We start from the raw sequence: 20,392 nt of genomic DNA, 5'->3' as shown, positions 1-20,392 counted from the left end.
GACTTTTTCGTCCTCTTCTCCCAACTGCAGCCCTCAGTGCCCTGCAAATCTATTCTGGAGAGCCCCCCAATCCTCTGGAACAGATTTTGCAAGCACAAAGGGCTGCAAGGGGGAAGTAGAATTTTTCCCTCTCTCTGTTCTGCTGATGAAAACGGTTCTGTCAGCTAAAGGGGTTAACTAGATACCACCCTAGCTTTTCTCACAGCTAGCTGAAATTAAATCTTCCAGATCTTACCACCACCTTCTTTGCATCGTGATGAAAATATTTTCCATAAAATTACTTGCAGGTTTAATCTCAGTTTTTACCATACATACAAGATATTTGTATCTTTGTGCTGTCTGAGAAATATATCTTATTTAGATTTTAATAAACTCAGTAAGTAATTCAGTTCCAAGTAGCATGTTTAGGCAACTTAAAACCAAGACCCATTGGAGTGCTACCCAAACAAAAGTGTTGCCAAAACTTACTTCATAATTTTTTGGAATGAAAAAAGTTGTGTGCACTAGCATTTTGTACAAGATACAGCAGACTGCAACAAAGGCTGCTTTCTTTTTATGTTCCAGCCAGAAGCATCCACCATCCAGACAACAAAGACACCCCAGACTTGTGATTGAGCAGTGTCCCTTAATATACGAAAAACTAACAAATGAGGTAGTAAAGGGGCTGTTAGAAAAGGTATGGCAGTCTTCACAATTCCTTCTTGAATGTTTTTGCTTCTAGGATTTTGATCTTGTGACCCAGGGGTATTTTCACAAACTAATGTTCCACTTTACATTTTTACTGTGTTATTGCTTAGAGAACCAAACTGCCTAGAGTTTTAGAAATATAAGAAGGTGTATGTGTGTTTTCATTTCCTCCCCTTAATGTAAATCTGAGTCTAGCATTAATTGAAGGCAGTTACGGTTGGCCATTGACCCCTCTGAGAGCATCTCTACACCAGCCTAAAATGCCACATTTAAAACGGGGCTTTCTGCTTCTGTTTTAAATGCAGGAACATGACAGACTCCCACTACACACCCTTCCTCCCCCTACCCCGTTCTTTTCCCCCTCCTTTTCCCCCTTATCTGGGTCTTCCATATGTTTCATGATACAGCCACAAGATGGTGCTGTGGTCTAGCTCCTCTTATTGCTGCTTTTCCTCTTTTCATGAGGGAACTCAAGAGGAACTCAAGTGTGGTAATTTGATAGCTCATTATCTCCCATATTTTAAAAAATGGAATAAAGGTCATTTAGTGTGGGAGATGCCCTGGAAGTTAATGACATCACCTGAAGGGCCCACAAACTTCCGTGGGCTCCATGTGAAGAAGCCTTGAGTGTTACCCCATAGCTGCCCCACATTGGCTTTGTTGAGCCAGGTAGGGTAGGATGGGTGGTGGTAGAGCAACATGGCAGTAGCAGCTATGGAAATTACCCTCACATCCACTTCCCTATGTGGCTCGCTCTCCATTTCCCCAGGTTCTATCCAGTTATCTTATCTTACCTATCTATCTATTTATTTATTTAAAATATTTCTTGGCCGCCTTCCAGGGCAGAAGCCCTCCCGAGGCGGCTTACAACAATAAAATACATAAAAAACAGTTTAAATATTAAAAGTGATAAAAACATAAAAACAACAATAAAAGCCAACAATAAAACCAGCAACAATGTTGACAGCACTAACAGCAGAAATAGCAGTCATACCAAGAGAGGGTCAAGGTAAAATAATATGTTTTCAAGGCCTTCTTAAAAGTCTGCAATGACGGAGCATGGTGGACCTCCAATGGCAGCTTGTTCCAAAGGTGTGGAGCCACTGCAGAGAAGGCCCTCTCACGTGTGATTGCCCACTTGACTGCCCGTACGGGTGGGCAAATGGGAAAGGCCTCTCTGTCCGATCTTAAAGTGTGGGCAGGCTGATATGGGTGAAGGTGGTCCCTCAAGTAACTTGGTCCCAAACCATTTAAGGCTTTAAAGGTCAAAACCAGCACCTTGAATTGCGCTTGGAAATGCACCAGTAACCAGTGCAGCTGGCGCAGTATAGGCGTTATATGATTGAATTGCCTTGCCCCCACCAGTACTCAGGTGGCTGCATTCTGCACAAGCTGGAGTTTCTGAACCATCTTCAAAGGCAGCCCCATGTATAGCGCATTACAGTAGTCCAGCCTGGACGTGACTAGTGCGTGGATAACTGAGGCAAGGTCTGTCCTCTCCCCATAGGGCTGCAGTTGGCGTGCCAGCCTAAGCTGGCAAAAAGCACTCCTGGACACCGCAGCCACGTGGGCTTCCCTAGTTAGCTCAGAGTCCAGGAGGACTCTCAGACTGTGCATTTGGACTTTCAGGGGGAGTGCAACCCCATCTAAGACCAGTTGTAAACCTCCATCTGAAGTAGTCGGTTTCCCAACCCACAGTACCTCCATCTTGTCTGGATGACGTTTCAGCTTGTTCACCCTCATCCATCCCAAAACAGCCTCCAGACACTGGTTCAAGAGTTCCACAGCCTCCCTGGGATGTGCAGATGGAAATGAGAGGTAGAGCTGAGTATCATCCGCATACTGATGACATTTCAGCCCAAACCTCCTGATGACTTTCCCCAGCGGTTTCATGTAGATATAAAAAAGCATGGGGGACAAGATAGAACCTTGCGGCACCCCACAGGCTAATGGCCATGGGGTAGAACCGAAGTCCCCCAGCACCACCTTGTGAGACTGCTCCTCCAGAAAGGACTGGAACCACTTTAAAACTGTGCCTCCCAAGCCCAATCCAGATAAACGATCCAGAAGGTTACCATGGTCAATGGTATTGAAAGCTGCTGAGAGGTCCAGAAGAACCAACAGGGTTGCACTCCCCCCATCCATTCCCTGGCATAAGTCATCAACCAGGGCGACTAAGGCTGTTTCTGTCCTATAACCAAGCCTGAAACCTGATTGGAATGGATCTAAATAATCACTTTTATCCAAAATGGCTTGGAGTTGTAAGGCCACCACATGCTCCAGCACCTTGCTCAAGAATGGCAAATTTGACACAGGGTGGTAATTATCTGGAACCATGGGATCTCAATTTGGTTTCTTCAGCAAGGGCCTCACCACAGCTTCTTTCAAAGTTGCTGGGACCTTGCCGTCCCTCAAGGGACGCATTTACCACCTCAGAGGTCCAGATATCCAGCCCAGTTCTGGCAAATTTCACAAGCCAGGATGGGCAAGTATCTAAAGGGCAAGTAGTAGGCCTCAGTCCTCCAAGCAGTTTGTCCACATCCTCAGGTTGCACAAGCTGAAAGGTATCCATAACATGACTAGATGGTGCACCAGCCCCATCCATATCAGACTCTGTCAAAACAATGGCATCCAAATCAGCACGAATACGAGCAATTGTATCTGCAAAGTGTCTGGCAAATTGTTCACAGTGGGCCTTTGAGGGTTCGACTTCTTTTTTTCTAAGGCCTATGCCCAAGAGGCCTTTAACCACACAGAAGAGCTCTGCTGGACAACACTGAGCAGATGCAACGGTGGCGGTGAAGTAGGATTTCTTCGCTGCCATCACCACCACAGAATAAGATCATAAGTGGATTCTTACCTGTGTTCAATCATATTTGTTCCAAGTCTTCCTCCATTTGCACTCTAAGCATTCACATAGTCAGAAGTCAGAAGATGTGAAGTTGTTCCCACTGCTCCAGAAAATGAATGATCTGTATGGCTCTAAGGGCTTTACTGCTGAAGTCATCCTATTGAATACATCTACTGAATGAAGTAGACCAGCTTCCCCAACCTGGTGCCCTCCAGATATTTTGGACCAATTCTCATCAGTCCCAGCCAGCATGGCCAGTGAATCCTGGCAGTTTTACTCTAAAATAACTGGAGGGCACCAGATTGAGGAAGGCTGCAGCCAAGCTTTCAGAATCCAACTTTGAATATTGCTAACCTCAGAATCCCAGTGTTTATAAAAGCCCTGTTTCAGTTTATAGAGGGCCAAAGGGCCATTTCATATATGATGCATTTCCTACACAAGTGTACATGGACAGAAAAAAATCCATGTATCTTGATATGTGTGAGGACTAAACATATAAAATGTCTGTTTTACTGGGTGTGCATGCTTTGGAAAGCCACAACAGGCAACAACTTCATAATGCTTACACTCATGGTAAAATAGATGTGCTATTTTCACACAGTAGTATACACTTTTTTCCCTACACCCATTTACCTGTATAATAAAAGCATCATGTACAAATGGGCCCTTACAATGTCATTAGTCAGCACTTTCTAAATTCACACAGTTTAATTATAACTCTCTTTGTGAAAAACACAGATCAATGATGCTGCAAAGAGTGGAATGAAATTTGTTGGATTTATAACAGAGCCTTGTCCTCAGTCTAAAATCTGCAATGGCACAAACATGGATGGGAATGAGGAGTCTGATTCAACACCATGCAGAAGAAACAGGGAGCAGAGGAGGCACGAGTCAGATGAAAATGTTAAAACCTGGAATGAAGGGACATTGAGTGGCCAGTCCTCTGAGAGTGGAATAGAGGAAGAAATTCAGCCAGATGGTGGGCAGTCGCAAGAGACTGATTTTCAAGATGGAAGAGAAGACAGTCCCAGCCCAACTAAATTAAGGAAAGGCGAAGGTATTTAAATGCCTATATACTCTACATTCACTGAATAACTATTCGCTTAATTCATTTTTAAAAAGCAGATGTTTTGGTGAAAGATCACCGTCTGACCAGGTTTGGAACCTGGAGGAGCACCTGGAGCCAGTTCTGACCCTATATTAGCCAATGGTGACAATGGCCAGGCACAACTTTTATTACCTGAACTTGCTGTGCAGGCCCCTGCCCCTTTTTAGAGCAAGGAAATTTCACCATGCTGATCTATGTTTCTGTAACCTTGAGGATCGATTACTGTAATGGGCTCTAAGTGAGGCTGGCCCTAAAGATGACTCCGAATCTCTACAAGTTCATCTCCAAAGAAGAGGGCTTTCTCAGCCTCAGTTACAGAGTGCCCTCTCCAAAGAAGTGGGCCTGGCTATCATTAAGGTGCCAGTCAATAACATTTTTATTTACCCAGGCATTTAAATAGATTTTAATAATTCATCACAGCAAGTTGGTCTGTTTTAACATTTTAAACATTTGTTATTTGCTGTTTTCTTGTTTTCTTGTTTTTGTGTTTTGTATTTGTTTTCTGCTGTACATCACCCTGAAATCTGATATGATGAAGGGCAGTATAAAATATGAGCCTGCTCAAGTTTTAAGATCTTTGGGGGAAGCCCTTCTCTCCATACTGCTGCCATCAGAGGCACATTTGGTGGCTACCCCCAGGCTCTGGAACATCCTGCTGAGGGAGGCAAGGATAATCCCTCTGTTGCCCTTCCACCAGCAGGCAAATACATTTTTATCATATAATCATAGAATAGTAGGGTTGGAAGGGGCCTACAAGGCCATTGAGTCCAACCCCCTGCTCAATGCAGGAATCCAAGTCAGAGCATCCCTGAGGCTGTCTAGCCTCGTCTTGAATGCCTCCAGTGTGAGAGAGCCCACCACCTCGCTAGGTAATTGGTTCCATTGTCATATTGCTCCAACAGTCAGGAAGTTTTTCCTAATGTTCAGCCGGAATCTGGCTTCCTGTAACTTGAGCCCATTATTCTGTGTCCTGCACTCTGGGATGATCGAGAAGAGATCCTGGCCTTCCTCTCTGTGACAACCTTTCAAGTACTTGAAGAACGCTATCATATCTCCCCTCAGTTTTCTCTTCTCAAGGCTAAACATGCCCAGTTCTTGCAGTCTCTCTTCATAGGGCTTTATTTCCAGTCCCCTGATCATCTTTGTTGCCCTCCTCTGAACCCTCTCCAGTTTGTCTGCATCCTTCTTAAAATGTAGTGCCCAGAACTGGACACAGTACTCCAGATGAGGCCTAACCAGTGCTGAGTAGAGAGGAACTAGTACTTCACGTGATTTGGAAGCTATGCTTCTATTAATGCAGCCCAACAGAGCATTGGCCTTTTTTGCAGCCACATCACATTGTTGGCTCATATTCAACTTGTGATCGACAACAATTCCAAGATCCTTCTCGCTTGTAGTGTTGTTGAGCCACGTATCCCCCATCTTGTAACTGTGCATTTGGTTTATTTTTCCTAGGTGCAGAACTTGTCATTTATCACTATTAAATTTCATTTTGTTGTTTTCTGCCCAGCGTTCCAGCCTATCAAGATCCCTTTGAATTTTGTTTCTGTCTTCCAAAGTATTAGCTATCCCGCCCAATTTTGTGTCATCTGCAAATTTGATCAGCATTCCCTGCACCTCCTCCTCCAAGTCATTAATAAAAATGTTGAAGAGCACTGGGCCCAGGACTGAGCCCTGCGGTACCCCGCTCGTTACCTCTCCCCAGTTTGAGAAGATCCCGTTGATAAGCACTCTTTGAGTCCGATTCTGTAGCCAACTGTGGATCCACCGGATCGTTGTTTCATCTAGCCCACTTTGAGCTAGTTTGCTCATCAGGATATCATGGGGCACTTTATTGAAAGCTTTGCTGAAGTCGAGGTATATTATGCCCACAGCATTCCCACAGTCCACAAGAGAGGTTACTTGATCAAAAAATGAGATCAGATTTGTCTGGCAGGACTTGTTCTTGACAAAGCCATGTTGGCTTCGAGTAATCACTGCATTGTTTTCAAGGTGCTTCCAGATGGATTGCTTTATAATCTGCTCCAGAATTTCCCCAGGGATTGATGTCAGACTGACTGGTCTGTAGTTCCCAGGTTCCTCCTTTTTACCCTTTTTGAAGATAGGGACAACATTAGCCCTCCTCCAGTCATCTGGCACTTCACCCATCCTTCATGATTGCTCAAAGAGAACAAACAGTGGTTCTGCGAGTTCTTCTGCCAGTTCCTTTATTACTCTAGGATGCAGTTCATCTGGCCCTGGAGACTTGAACTCATTCAAAGTAATTAGGTGTTCCTTGACCATATGCCTGTTGATCTCAAGCTGCAATCCTGCCCCTTCGTCCTTTACTTCACCTTTGCCTGGGGGCTCATAGACCCTCTTTTGGGAGATGACTGAGCCAAAGTAGGAATTGAGCTTCTCTGCCTTTTCTTTGTCATCTGTTATCATTTTGCCATCCTTATTTAATAGCTGAACCACCATTTCTTTCCTCTGTCTTTTACTATGCACGTGGCTGAAGAAAGCCTTTTTGTTGCTTTTAGCAACCCTCACTATCCTCAGCTCGTTCTGCTTTAGCCTTCCTGACGCCATCCCTGCAATTCTGTGCTACCTGCCTGTACTCTTCCTTTGTTGCTTGGCCTTCTTTCCACTTCCTATATGTGTCCTTTTTTGTTTTCAGGTCATCTCTAAGCTTTTTGTGAATCCACATTGGCTTCTTCTGTTGTCTTCCACCTTTTCTTCTTGTTGGAATTGTTTGTAATTGTGCCTTGAGAATTTCCTTTTTTAAACGCTCCCACCCATCTTGGACTCCTTTTCTCATTAGAGTCACTTGTGATGGGACCTTACTGATCATTGTTCTAAGTTGATTAAAATCAGCTTTCCTAAAATCCAGGGTACGGGTTTGACTACACTCGGCTTTTGCTTCCCTTAGAACCAAGAACTCAAGTACAACATGGTCGCTTTCCCCCACAGTTCCTGTAACTGCTACTTTATCCACGAAGTCATCTCTGTTGGTTAGGATTAAGTCAAGGATAGCCAATCCACTAGTTCCTTCCTCTACTTTCTGTAGGAGGAAGTTATCCGCCACACAAGTCAGGAATTTCCTGGAGGGGCCATGTTTTGCAGAATTTGTCTCCCAGCAAATATTGGGGAAATTGAAGTCCCCCATTACTGCTACATCATGCTTCCTTGAAACACTGGCTATTTGCTTTTCAAAAGTTTCATCCTCATCTTCTCCTTGATTGGATAGGCGGTAGTAGACTCCAACCACCGGGTTCCTTTTATTCTTTGCTACATTTATTTTGATCCAGATGCTCTCGATGGGGCTACCAAGCTCATCTTCCTGTATTTCTGTGCAGAGATATGTATTTTACATATACAGCGCAACCCCACCTCCCTTTCTGTTCCTCCTGTTCTTTTTGAACAAGTTATACCCTTCAATTGCTTTATTCCAGTCATGAGAGTCATCCCACCAAGTCTCACACTTATCAAGTCATAATTTCCTTCTTGTATGAGGAGTTCAAGTTCGTTCTGTTTGTTTCCCATACTCTGGGCATTAGGATATAGACATCGAAGACCATGTGCTTCATAGTCTGGCTTTCTTCCTACATGTGTCTGAAGACTATTATTGGGCTCTATCAGAGCTGTTCTCTCCGTTGCGGTGCATGAGCCTTCGTCCATTGTTACCCCCAACTTTACATCTCCCTTCCCTGTAGGATTCAGTTTAAAGCCCTCCTGATGAAGTTCTTCATGCTGTGGCAAACACATTCTTCCCAGCCTTTGTGAGGTGCAACCCGTCCCTTGCCAACAGCCCATCTTCCAGGAAGTATAGCCCGTGGTCCCAGAATCCAAATCTCTCACTCTGGCACCACCTTCGTAGCCAGTCATTCACCCGGAGTATTTTTCTTTCCCTTTCTATCCCTCTTCTAACTACTGGAAGGATGGATGAGAAAACTATCTGGGCCCCAAAGTTCTTGAATTTCCTTCCCAGTTTCATGCAGGCCTTGGGCATATAAATTCATCTGTTGCTGAAAGAGTTTTTAATTGGTTGGTGCTGTTCATTTCTTTCTGTCTTGTGCTTTTAATTGTGTTTAAATTCATTTGTTTTTATTTTAGGTTTTAATTAAGATTATGTTTTTAATCTGGATTTTATTGTTAGCCCCTTTGAGCACCATTAATTTGGGATATAGGCGGAATATAAATTAAACAAATAAAGTATTTTATATAAAATAAATGAAAAATAAGCCCAGAAAGGGTGAGTGATGAGCACAGTGGAAAAGGTGGACCTTGGAAATGGTGAAAAGGAAGTAGCAACAGGTTTTAGCAACCAGTTGTATAATGGAAGAAGTTGGAGATAGGGGGGATGTATAGACAAGTGTCACGGTCGAGTGGGTGATTTAGCTGTGCTGTTTAGGATACAGTGTTTGCCAAATTTAATTTGAAAAATCGAACTCCAGGAGGAGATGTCAATGGCATAATTACAGATACTAGATTATGTAGTGGGATGTCAAGAGTGTAAAAACTGACTGATAGATGAGAAAATGAGAGCTTCTAATTTTGATGTGAGGAGGCATCCAAGAATGGGTTAATTACCCCTATTACTCCGGAAAGGCAGGGAACACATGCTAGAAAAACCTGTGACTTCAGGCCAAGTTCTTCCCTGCCTTTCACCCTGACAGAGTTCTCTCATTTTTGGTCAGTCTCTTATCTTTTACTTTTCTAGTGTTGTCACTTTACTTTTATCTTAGTATTCTCTGTTTCTCCTAACTCTGTGCTCTTCCTACTTCCATGGTCTTCTTATTTTTTAAAAGGACTTTGCTCTTCCTTCACCCAATCTTGGCCTCTTTTCTTTGATCCTGCAGGGAGTGGGTGAGGCCCATGGAGGGAATGCAACTCTCCGAAGGCCAGATGGAGAACCTCCACAGGCCAGATTAGTGTTCCCCATCCCTGCTTTATTAGGCTACTCTGATAACATCCTCCTCAATTAATCTGCCTTAAATTAGGCCTCAGGACAAAACAGAAGGTGGAACCAGAGGGTAATCATCCGAATGCAAGTTTTTCTGGCTTGTGATTTTCTGGCTTGTGATCTTTGCTTTTCCTGGGAGACAGGGAGAGTTAACTCATTCTTGGATGCCTCCATCACACCAAACCAGAAGGAACTTTCACAGTAAGTGACCAATGTTCTGATCCAGAAAGGGAATGTAAAGCAAGAAGTCTAAACTACCAAGGGCTGCATCTATATTGGAGAGCAGGAAAGATTCAAAAGTAGAGTTCTGTCAACACAAGAGACAAAGAAGGAACACTATGAGAGTTAGGAAGAATGGTTAAACATGAGACAACTCCTTCTTCCCCCTTGTTCTGTACAAGGGAAAGAAGGAGTTCAAGCTTAAAATACCCCTATTAAGTTGTCTATCAGCCTGGGACTTTCCAATATATTGGCTTTCATACTGAGAGAATAATATTTGACTTGAATTGAAATGGTATTCATATGTCATGGTGAGCATTTATGCTTGTTTTTCTCCACCTGAAATACACCTTTTTTTAAAGATAAATGTCGTAGAAGAATCTTTTCAAGTTACTCTGTTCCTTAAATTCATCATTCTCCCTAACTTCTTTATTTTCTAATATCATCTTCTCAGATAACAGATTGTATACGGTCTTCAATGTCTTTGAGGATGATTCCACCTGTTGGGCCTATCACGAGGGTATTTTGTCTCTAAAAGTGTCAAGGAAAGGACCCGTGATTAGTACTTTGGATGCCGATTGGCTAGAATTAACCACATTTTATTACAAACAAGGGTTATCATTAATTGACTCATTTGTATGCTGGGAAGCGTCTAAAGGTTAGTGTAATAACACCATTCTTCTTTACACTTAGAAAAAGAGGATAACTGTATGATTTATTTCAATACAGTAAAGGAGGTAGCAAATTTACCGGCATGTGCTACAGGATTGTGAAGGTAGAGACATCTATGAAGCAAATATTCAGATTTTTCAACAAGTAATATTCCTCCCTCCCACCAAATTCATTATTCTAGGGTATGAGATAGCAAAAGCTATGTTGCAGCATACTGTTTCTGCTAGCCTATTCCACACTTCTCTCAAATACATGCTCTTTGCCAAGATACTAAACTGCCCTAACTCTGTCTGTCTCAAGAAAATTTTGAAAGCCTTGCAACCCAATTCTGTGTACATTTACTCAGAATTAAATTATATTGATTTTAGTGGGGCCTTCTCACAATTAGCTGTGTATATATAGCAGAAGCCATCCCGCAACATGCAATCTATCCATCTGTAAGTGTGTCCATTTTGCTAGCAAAAAATAAGAACTAGGAAATAGTGGTGGGCAGGGTGCAAGAAGATTGTGAAGAAACATGGAAGCATGATACGTAGATTGCAAACTTCCAACTTGCCATATTTGGGAGAGGGAAACACAATTAAAAGCCTGTCTCCATCTGTTCCTCCCATATCAACCACTCTAGTTGGTAAATTAAAGCACCCCAAAACCTCGAAGCCAGGAATATTTGCCAACGGCATGGAAATTGTCTGTTCAATGAAAGTGATCTGTCTGGTAAACTCCTCTACACATTACAGTATTCACATAGAGCAGCTGCCACACAGGCTGTTTCAAGTGGTTTCTATATGCTGGATATAACATGGGGATCATATCCAATACAATTATATTTTGTGAAGTTATCTACAAGACATAACAAGACCTAATACAAACAGGGCCCTGTTTCCACGACAACAGAAGGAGTGGCTCGCCTGCATTTTTGTAGGAGCCGCTTTTGGTCTGGGCAGGGCTCCACGAAGGTGTACATCTCACCATTCTAAGTGGCTTCACATAACTTACTTCCCGATCGGTGGTGGAGGGGTGGAGTGAATGTCATCCGAGTGGCAGGGTCTGCTCAACCAATAAGAGAGGCTTCCTCCCCCTTCCAGGCTCCGTAAGGAAGGTGCGAAGTAGTTACTTCCCCTTGTGTGCATTTGTAAGACAAGCCTCCCAATGAGCCCCAAGCCTCATTGAACACAATGGGTGTTACTTCTGAGTAGACACACATATGCTTGTGCTGGGAAAGGGAGGGGGAGAACACAGAGCTGGGAAACCAGCCCCCTTTCTAACCAAACCGATACTGCACAGGATCTCTATAATGAAGCTGTGAATTAGTTACTTCCTACGGTAATAAAGCAAACAACAGAGAATCAGAACCTTGAGATCCTGTTTTACAGCACTTAGGGAACTGGGCTTTAAACTGTGCCATTTCATTGAGTGGGACCTCTGTAAGTATGGATGTGAGCATTCAGAGGGCGAGCTTCATTCTGCACAATGGAAGTTACTTCTGAGTAGACACCAATTGGTTTGTGCAGGGCCGGGAAACACACAGGAAACAACCCTTGACCGGGGTCACGGTGAAAGGCACACCCCTGGGCAGGGCTAGCATACCCGAGGTCAATGCGGGGGTTGGGGCACTCAGCAACTATACTGAGGAGAACCCAACTTAAGGAAAAGAATTGGACTTTAAGCAGTCTCAGGAAATCCAGTTTTTCCATGATAAGCTGCTGGATGGCCACAATGTCATGTATCCCTAACGACCTCAACAGCAGCCAGCTCAGAGTAAATTGCTGGTGGAAACACCTCTCAGGTTTTTGCCAGTGTTATATTTGAGCAATCTAGTTTCTTAGATTTAGACGAGTTTCTGATGTCAAACCAGACATGATGCCATTCACACAGTTAGCAATTGCGTGATTTTTTAAAAAAGTAAATAGCAGCTTCATGGGCCCCAATCCAATTCAAGACCAGGCTGGATGGGCTTTAACTTGTCCCCTCCCGCTGTGATCCTGCACCAGATCTGAGTGGGAATCCCAGCTGTTTGCGTTGGAAGGAAAGCTTCGATTGGTGCAAATGGAAGCTTTCCTTCCTATGCAAATATGAGATGCAAAATAGGATTGGACTGCAGCAGGGGGACGGGGGGAGGGTTCAAGCCACCTACCTGCCTCCAGGGTTGCAATCCAGATTAGGCCCTCCTGCTGTTTATGTTTTTAAAAATCCACACAGTTGTTTGCTGCATGTATGGTGTCATATCCAGTTTGACCCTAACTCTTATTTCTACCTTAGCAGACCAGCTAAGAAAGAGGTACCTAAATTAACATTTACGGAACAGAATAATATTTCAGTCTGCAGTTCAGTCTTAGTTGGCAATGCAAAGCATGGCTTTAATTCTTAATTCAGTTTTTGAAATATGATCTGAATGAGTATGTGAATGGGTGATTTCAAGCTCAGGGGAAAGCTTTTATGTCTCCTCTTTAAAAAAAAGTTGGCATGTATGGATTTATAATGATTGTGAAAGAGCAGGGAAACTAGAGGGTGAGAACTAAGGAGACTTAAGTAAGTAAAACTGATGATCCTAGAAGCAGAATTTTGGACAGAGGGGATCATGGTATAATACAGAAAAGGTTGCAGTAATAAAGACAGTAACAAAACATGGACCAGATCTTTGGCTCTGGTAATGTAGAGAGCTGTTGAAATTAGTTATATGCTCTTTCAGGGCTGGCCCAACCAGAAGATAAGGTGAAGTGGCCCACTTTAGGGAGCAGTTTTTGATGTACCATTAAATGACAGCAAATTGTCAATTGTTTAGTTTATTATTGTATTTTACCCACCATGAGGTACCACTAGGCTCTTCTGCTGACAGGCACCAAAACATCTTGGATTGTCTTTTTCCAATTTGTACATTTTGTTAAGTGATGCCTAGCATTATTTTAGCTTATCTTGGATAGTTTAGCTAAAATGCCAGTACAAAGAAAATGAAATATTTCATAGTAATATTTCTGAAGCAGGAGCATGGCACATAACAGTTTGGGTGCTTATATGCTTGGATTTCAATGTCATTGCTAACTGAAAAGCTGATTGTTCTTTAAACTAGTATGCTGATTGTCACCCACAATTCATTCATTTAATTGGCCTAGTTGCTGCATAGCTACAAACAGTTCCTCTAGAGCTGTTTGTAATAGTTGTGTAAGAGTGGAACAAAGGACATTAAAACATAACAGTTTCTTTGTAACTGTTCACTGAAGTATTGTTGCTAACAAACACTTTATAAAAGAGTTATGTACACAAATTTGGATGGCTTTAAAAGGGGGGCAGACAAATTCTGTCTGTGGGTACTAGTCCTGATGGCTATGTGCTACCTCCAGTATCAAAGGCAGTATACCTGTGTACACCAGTTGCTGGGGAACATGGGCAGGAGTGTGCTGTTGCACTCATCTCCTGCTTGTGGTTTCCTGGTCGACAGCTGGTTGGCCACTGTGTGAACAGAATGCTGGACCCTTGGTCTGATCCAGCATGGCTCTTTTAAGTTCTTAAGTATGGAAAATAGTCAAATGAGAAACATTACTAGCTAGATTATAATATTTAGAACATTTAAGAAGACCCCTCAGTGAACCATTTTATAACCTGCTTATTGCTTCATATTTTACACATACTCTACGCTAAGCAATTTTTAATGTGGCAACGTAGACGTCTGTTAATACATTCCCATCCATAAATCTTGGGAAACTAAACTTTTCTGTACATCATTTTAGTATATCATGAGTGGTTGTTTGTGTTTGGAATTTACAGAGAAGAACAAACATCACCTTTACAAACTAAGCAGATCATAGAATCAGATGTGGACTGTACTAGCTGCTAGCACCATTTTCCATGACAGGCAACAAATGAACAGATAAATTAATGAATATTCATATGGCACTATAAAAAATAAAAGACATTCAGCCCACCTGAAGCACAATGGGACGGGCAAGACTGTCTGCTGAGCCAGTGTTTGAATTGCTGATATGTACATCTGTCGTTTCGGTTCTGAAGCAATGAGGAAGCTAGGTTCAGTTTGGGCCAACTGTGTGCTCTCTTTATGTTCCATCTGTCTACCTAAACTTTAGATTGAAGATCATTAGAAAATTTCCAGTTATTTAGAAGTGTCTAATTCTTTTATAAACCCTTTAGAACAGGGGAGGGCAACTTGAGGCCCTCCAAATGTTTTGGCCTACAATTCCCATCATCTCTTACCATTGGCTATGCTGGCTAGAACTGATGGGAGTTGTAAGCCAAAGCATTGGAGGGCTACACATTGCCCACCCCTGCTTTAGAACAAGACAGAGGAGAAAAAACAGACTAATTTTATTGGAATTAGGAGTAGATATATGTGTGAAATACTTCAAGATGTCTATAATTTACTTCCATTTCTTCTTATTTCTCCAGCAGACTACTTGTCCAAATCATTAGAAGGGTTATTTATATATGAAGAAGAAGGCTCAGGAGTTCCAGGTTCAAACAGGAAAGGAAATGATGCAATTGTTGTAGAACAGTGGACTGTCATTGAGGTAATTCCCCTTTTAAGTTAGTCTCATAGATTTAGCACAGTTTGCACCCCCAAATTCACATTTATATTTCTTAAGTCAAATTAAGTTAATAAATCAGTGTAAAGAAGTCTGTAAAATGGATGTGATTTAAATATACTTGGAGCTTCAGTTGGAAATAGTTGTCAGTTGTAAGAACCAATTAACATCTTTTTATGCATCTTTATTTTCTAGCTGTCAAAAACTGTCTAAACTAACAGTCACAGAAATGGTAGGATTGTCACTAGGGAAATACTGATAGTATAGTTATCGGGCAGGACTGATTCAAATGTTTTTAGTCAAGAAACCCCTGGATAAATGAGTATTAGGAGTTTGCCGTAAATATATGTTGCAAATTTTGTATCATACTACATTCATACTTGGACATGTCATACCATTTCATTTCAGGCAAACTTGAAAAAACACATATAGGCTTGGATTTATTTTATGTTTGTGTAATATAGAATTCCTTGACATAGGTTTTGGCTAAAGGCACTGGCTACGTCTACTGCTGAGAGAATATATGTGTGGTAGCAGTTTCTTCTGGAAAAACTATACACTTTCTTAAAGTGATGGAATTGGTTTCTAAGAAAAGAACAAGCACAGAAGCTGTTTTGTTAAGTTCCCCAACCATACTGGTTTCACAAAACTTTGTTAGTTCTTGGAATTAACTCTGATTGGAGGGCCCTGCTTTTTTAATAACCGTGCCTTCTACTTTTATATTACACATTGTTTCAAATGACTAATAAAATTCCTTAACTATGGTAGTGTGGAGCCTTTATTAACTGGTATTGTAATTCAGAAATGGAAAGCAATGAATAAAATTGGTTACATTCCAATTAATCTGTATGTAAACAGGAAGAAGGACTGTACATTCAGGCAGACATTACTTCAAATTTTTCCACAGCAGCCAGCCAGTTGCACTGCTGAAGAAGCAAATTGCCTTTTACTCTTAAAATGTGGCTTGTTCCTACAGCAGCAAGTGTGGCTGCAACAGAAGCTTCAGAGAAGCCTGAACTGTTTGTACGGTGCTCTCACGCACACAAATGGCTGTGCATGATCAAAGCCAGCATTAATTAAGAGAAAATATGTATACACTGATGAGAGTTTCCTTGTTTGTTTTCAATTTAGCCACAAACTTATGGCCAATAATAAAGACATGGTACTACATAGATACTTTTGGGGGGTTCAGTCATAGGCTTAGAACCCAAGGGAGAGAAGGTGCCAATAATGAGGGAAAGGGGGAGAAGAGAGGGTGCACAAAAAATAGTACTATTGGCCTAGTGTGTTTTGAAGGACTCACCCTAAGGTCTGAGTAGGCCTGCGTAGGATTGCACGGTAAATTACAATGAGCCTTATATAATCTAATCTGCTTTGGGCACTAAAGATCACACCTGTGCAGAGTTATAGGGGAATTAACATTTTAGTTGTATTTTAGTTGTATAAATGTACAGTTACCAGAACTGAATGTAAGCCTTGAGGGAAGGGGGTGGTAGAATTAAAACTGCTGAAAAACACAAAATTGGCAAATTTGCCTGTAAAGGCCAGTGAAAAAGGAGGAAAGGTGAAGCAATATGGAAAAAATCCAAATTGTCATTCAAACCAATAGGTTCTAGCCTATGCAACTAAGTATACAGTGCATGTTCACTGCTCTTATTTGTTGTGCACTTGAAGAAATGTACTTCATTGGGGCAAAAATATACTTTCTTGGGCACCTTTTAGATTGCATCTCTCCTCCCCACACCTTTTTCAGTCATGGGCTTAGGCACTAAAATTGGCCTTAACGTCCAAAACCAATTATAAAAGATACTATTACCTACAATTTGGCATGTGAAAATGCTTACTGCTCTCTCAAAATTTATTTATCTCCATGTTTCTGAATACAGGGCAATGAAATCAAAACAGATTATGGTCCGTTACTACATACTTTGGCTGAATTTGGTTGGCTTTTAACTTGTGTACTGCCTACTCCAATCATCCGACTGGACAGGTAAATTAAAATGTTGCCTTTCTATCTTTAGTAACAATAAGGCAGTCTGACTTCTGGAAATGTGCCTCCTCCTGACAGGAGACAGGGCCTGAAATAATGTTGTTATCCTGGAGGCAGGACTTCTGCTTTCCCCAGGCCAGCCCTCTCTCAGCGGCAGGATTCTTGGGAGCTCTGATAAAGGGCTTCTGGATGAGTCATTCTCCACCACCACTGCAAAAAAGTTGAGTAGGACTTCTTTCCCTCCCAGCTATATCAGTCAGATCTCGTTAAGGAGAGGGGTTTTTTTTCCTAGGCTCTGCTTTGGGGCAGCAATGATTGTTTTTTTTACCTCAGTGTGAGGGCCTGCTACTTTGCATAGGAGAGGAACACCCCTTCTCCCCCTTTTGGCAGTTTGTGTGTACCATAACAGCTGAGAGGCCTCTTTTTTGTCCGACTCCCCCCTCCATCCCTCAGCAGCGGGGAACAGATTGTAATGTCTTTGCCACAGGCAGCAGTTATGATAGTTAAAGACCATTCTGTAGCTATTATAGCCTTGCTGAGGTGAGTGAGTTTGACTCAGAGAGGGCCATGAAACAAGAGAGCACTGATACTGTAGTGGTGATTGATGGAGGGCTGGTAGGCTCTCTCTCCCAACCAGCTTTCTATGATTGGTTGAGGAGGTTGGTACCCAAATCTACATTGAGGTCTGGGCACAGGAGACATAGGATAAATGGTCAAAGCGGGAATGGGTCCCACATCCCACATCACCCTCATCACAAGAAAAGGCAGTGAGACTGGGAGTCAAGTTCTTCATCCAGAGAGGGATCTGAGGAGAGTTGTTGCTCTGATTCTGCAATAGAGAGTGCATGCCACCATTAAACAACATAATTGTCCCGTTGCTTTCCTGATTTAGGGTGCTATCCTATGCATGTTCAGATAGAAAGAAGTCCTACAACTCCCAGCATTGCCCAGCAAGTTGTAGGACCTTTTTGTCTAAAAATGCATAAGATTATGCCCTTATATGGTTAGGTTTCATTGACTTTAAGGGAGAGATGTTGGATCTGGTGAACTGCTGAATTTTTTTATTATGCAAAATCCAGGCTTTGGCAAGGATTTTGGATTTTGCAAAGCACTTTTATATAACTGTGGTTTTGACTACTGATACTCAAAAAAACCCCTTCATGGATCACTGCCTTGTTGTGGCGAAGGGGCTTGCGTAACTCAGTGAAGCCATAAGCTATGCCGTGCAGGGCCACCCAAGACGGACAGGTCATGGCAGAGAGTTCTGACAAAATGTGGTCCACTGGAGAAGGAAATGGCAACCCACTCCAGTATTCTTGCCAAGAAAACCCCATGGAACGTATCACAAGGCTAAAAGATATGACGCCGGAAGATGAGCCCCTCAGGTCGGAAGGTGTCCAATATGCTACTGGGGAAGAGCAGAGGGTATTTCCAAGTAGCGCCAGAAAGAGTGAAGCGGCTGGGCCAAAGCCGAAAGGACACTCAGCTGTGGATGTGTCTGGTGGTGAAAAGAAAATCCGATGCTGTAAAGAACAATATTGTTTAGGAACCTGGAATGTCAGATCAATGAATCAAGGTAAGCTGGAGGTGGTCAAACATGAGATGGCAAGATTGAACATCGACATCTTGGGAATCAGCGAACTAAAATGGACAGGCATGGGCGAATTTAATTCAGGTGACCATCATATCTACTATTGTGGGCAAGAATCCCTTAGAAGAAATGGAGTAGCACTCATAGTCAACAAAAGGGTGGGAAAAGCAGTACTGGGGTACAATCTTAAAAATGATAGAATGATCTCAGTACAAATCCAAGGCAAACCATTCAACATCACAGTAATTCAAGTCTATACCCCAACCACTGAGGCCGAAGAAGCTGAGGTTGATCGGTTCTATGAAGACCTACAACACCTTCTAGAACTAACACCAAAAAAAGATGTCCTCTTCATCATAGGGGATTGGAATGCTAAAGTAGGAAGTCAAGAAATCACCGGGATAACAGGCAGGCATGGCCTTGGTGTACAAAATGAAGCAGGACAAAAGCTAATAGAGTTTTGCCAAGAGAACATGCTGATCATAGCAAACACTCTTTTCCAACAGCACAAGAGGCGACTCTACACATGGACATCACCAGATGGTCAATATCGAAATCAGATTGATTATGTCCTTTGCAGCCAAAGATGGAGAAGCTCCATACAGTCAGTAAAAACAAGACCTGGAGCTGACTGTGGCTCAGATCATGAGCTGCTTCTTGCAAAATTTCGGCTTAAATTGAAGAACGTCAGGAAAACCACTAAACCGTTCAGGTATGACCTAAATCATATCCCTGATGAATATACAGTGGAGGTGAGGAATAGATTTCAGGGATTAGACCTGATAGACAGAGTGCCTGAGGAACTATGGACGGAGGTCCGTAACATTGTTCAGGAGGCAGCAACGAAATCCGTCCCAAAGAAAAAGAAATGCAAGAAAGCCAAGTGGCTGTCTGATGAGGCTTTACAAGTAGCTGAGGAAAGAAGGGAAGCGAAAAGCAAGGGAGAAAGGGGAAGATATAGCCAACTGAATGCAGAGTTCCAGAGAATAGCAAGGAGAGACAAGAAGGCCTTCTTAAATGAACAATGCAAAGAAATCGAGGAAAACAACAGAATGGGAAAGACTAGAGATCTCTTCAAGAAAATTGGAGATCTCAAGGGAACGTTTTGTGCAAAGACGGGCATGATAAAGGACAAAGAAGGCAGGGACCTAACAGAAGCAGATGAGATTAAGAAGAGGTGGCAAGAATACACAGAAGAACTATACAGGAAAGATCTGAATGTCCCTGATAGCCATGATAGTGCGGTCACTGAACTTGAGCCGGACATCCTCGAGAGTGAAGTCAAGTGGGCCTTAGGAAGCATTAGTAACAACAAAGCTAGCGGAGATGACAGTATTCCAGCCGAGCTATTTAAAATCCTAAAAGATGATGCTGTTAAAGTGCTGCATTCAATATGCCAACAAATCTGGAACACTCAACAGTGGCCACAAGACTGGAAAAGGTCAGTTTACATTCCAATTCCAAAGAAGGGCAACGCCAAAGAGTGTTCAAACTACCGCACAATTGCGCTCATTTCACATGCCAGCAAGGTGATGCTCAAAATCCTACAAGCTAGGCTTCAGCAGTATGCGAACCGAGAACTACCGGAAGTACAAGCTGGGTTTAGAAGAGGCAGAGGAACTAGAGATCAAATCGCCAACATTCGCTGCATCATGGAGAAAGCAAGAGAATTCCAGAAAAACGTCTATTTCTGCTTCATTGACTATGCTAAAGCCTTTGATTGTGTGGATCACAACAAACTGTGGCAAATTCTTAAAGTGATGGGAGTACCAGACCACCTTACCTGTCTCCTGAGAA

The 20,392-nt window shown here is 42.5% G+C and overlaps 1 protein-coding gene across 5 annotated transcripts in view; it reads left to right on the top strand.

Annotated features, from left to right (window-relative positions):
• The window catches only part of RFTN2 (raftlin family member 2), a 65,732-nt gene that overhangs the window by 8,882 nt on the left and 36,458 nt on the right, over positions 1-20,392 (top strand). For 2 of the 5 annotated variants that reach the window (XM_084816776.1, XM_084816796.1), the window contains 5 exons: positions 565-676; positions 4,277-4,595; positions 10,262-10,465; positions 14,881-14,999; positions 16,901-17,004. In XM_084816776.1, the coding sequence (XP_084672902.1) occupies positions 565-676; positions 4,277-4,595; positions 10,262-10,465; positions 14,881-14,999; positions 16,901-17,004 (858 nt within the window). Of the gene's footprint in view, positions 1-564; positions 677-4,276; positions 4,596-10,261; positions 10,466-14,877; positions 15,000-16,900; positions 17,005-20,392 lie in introns of all 5 variants that reach the window. The other 3 variants (XM_084816768.1, XM_084816786.1, XM_084816806.1) reach the window with 2 other exon arrangements.

The sequence above is a fragment of the Heloderma suspectum genome, chromosome 1 (genome assembly GCF_057233095.1).
Source record: "Heloderma suspectum isolate Gila_16-S chromosome 1, 16-S_ref, whole genome shotgun sequence".
NCBI classification, from domain to species: Eukaryota; Metazoa; Chordata; class Lepidosauria; order Squamata; family Helodermatidae; genus Heloderma; species Heloderma suspectum.
Note: the sequence above shows the minus strand (reverse complement) of the source record. Positions and strands in the feature narration are given on the sequence as shown.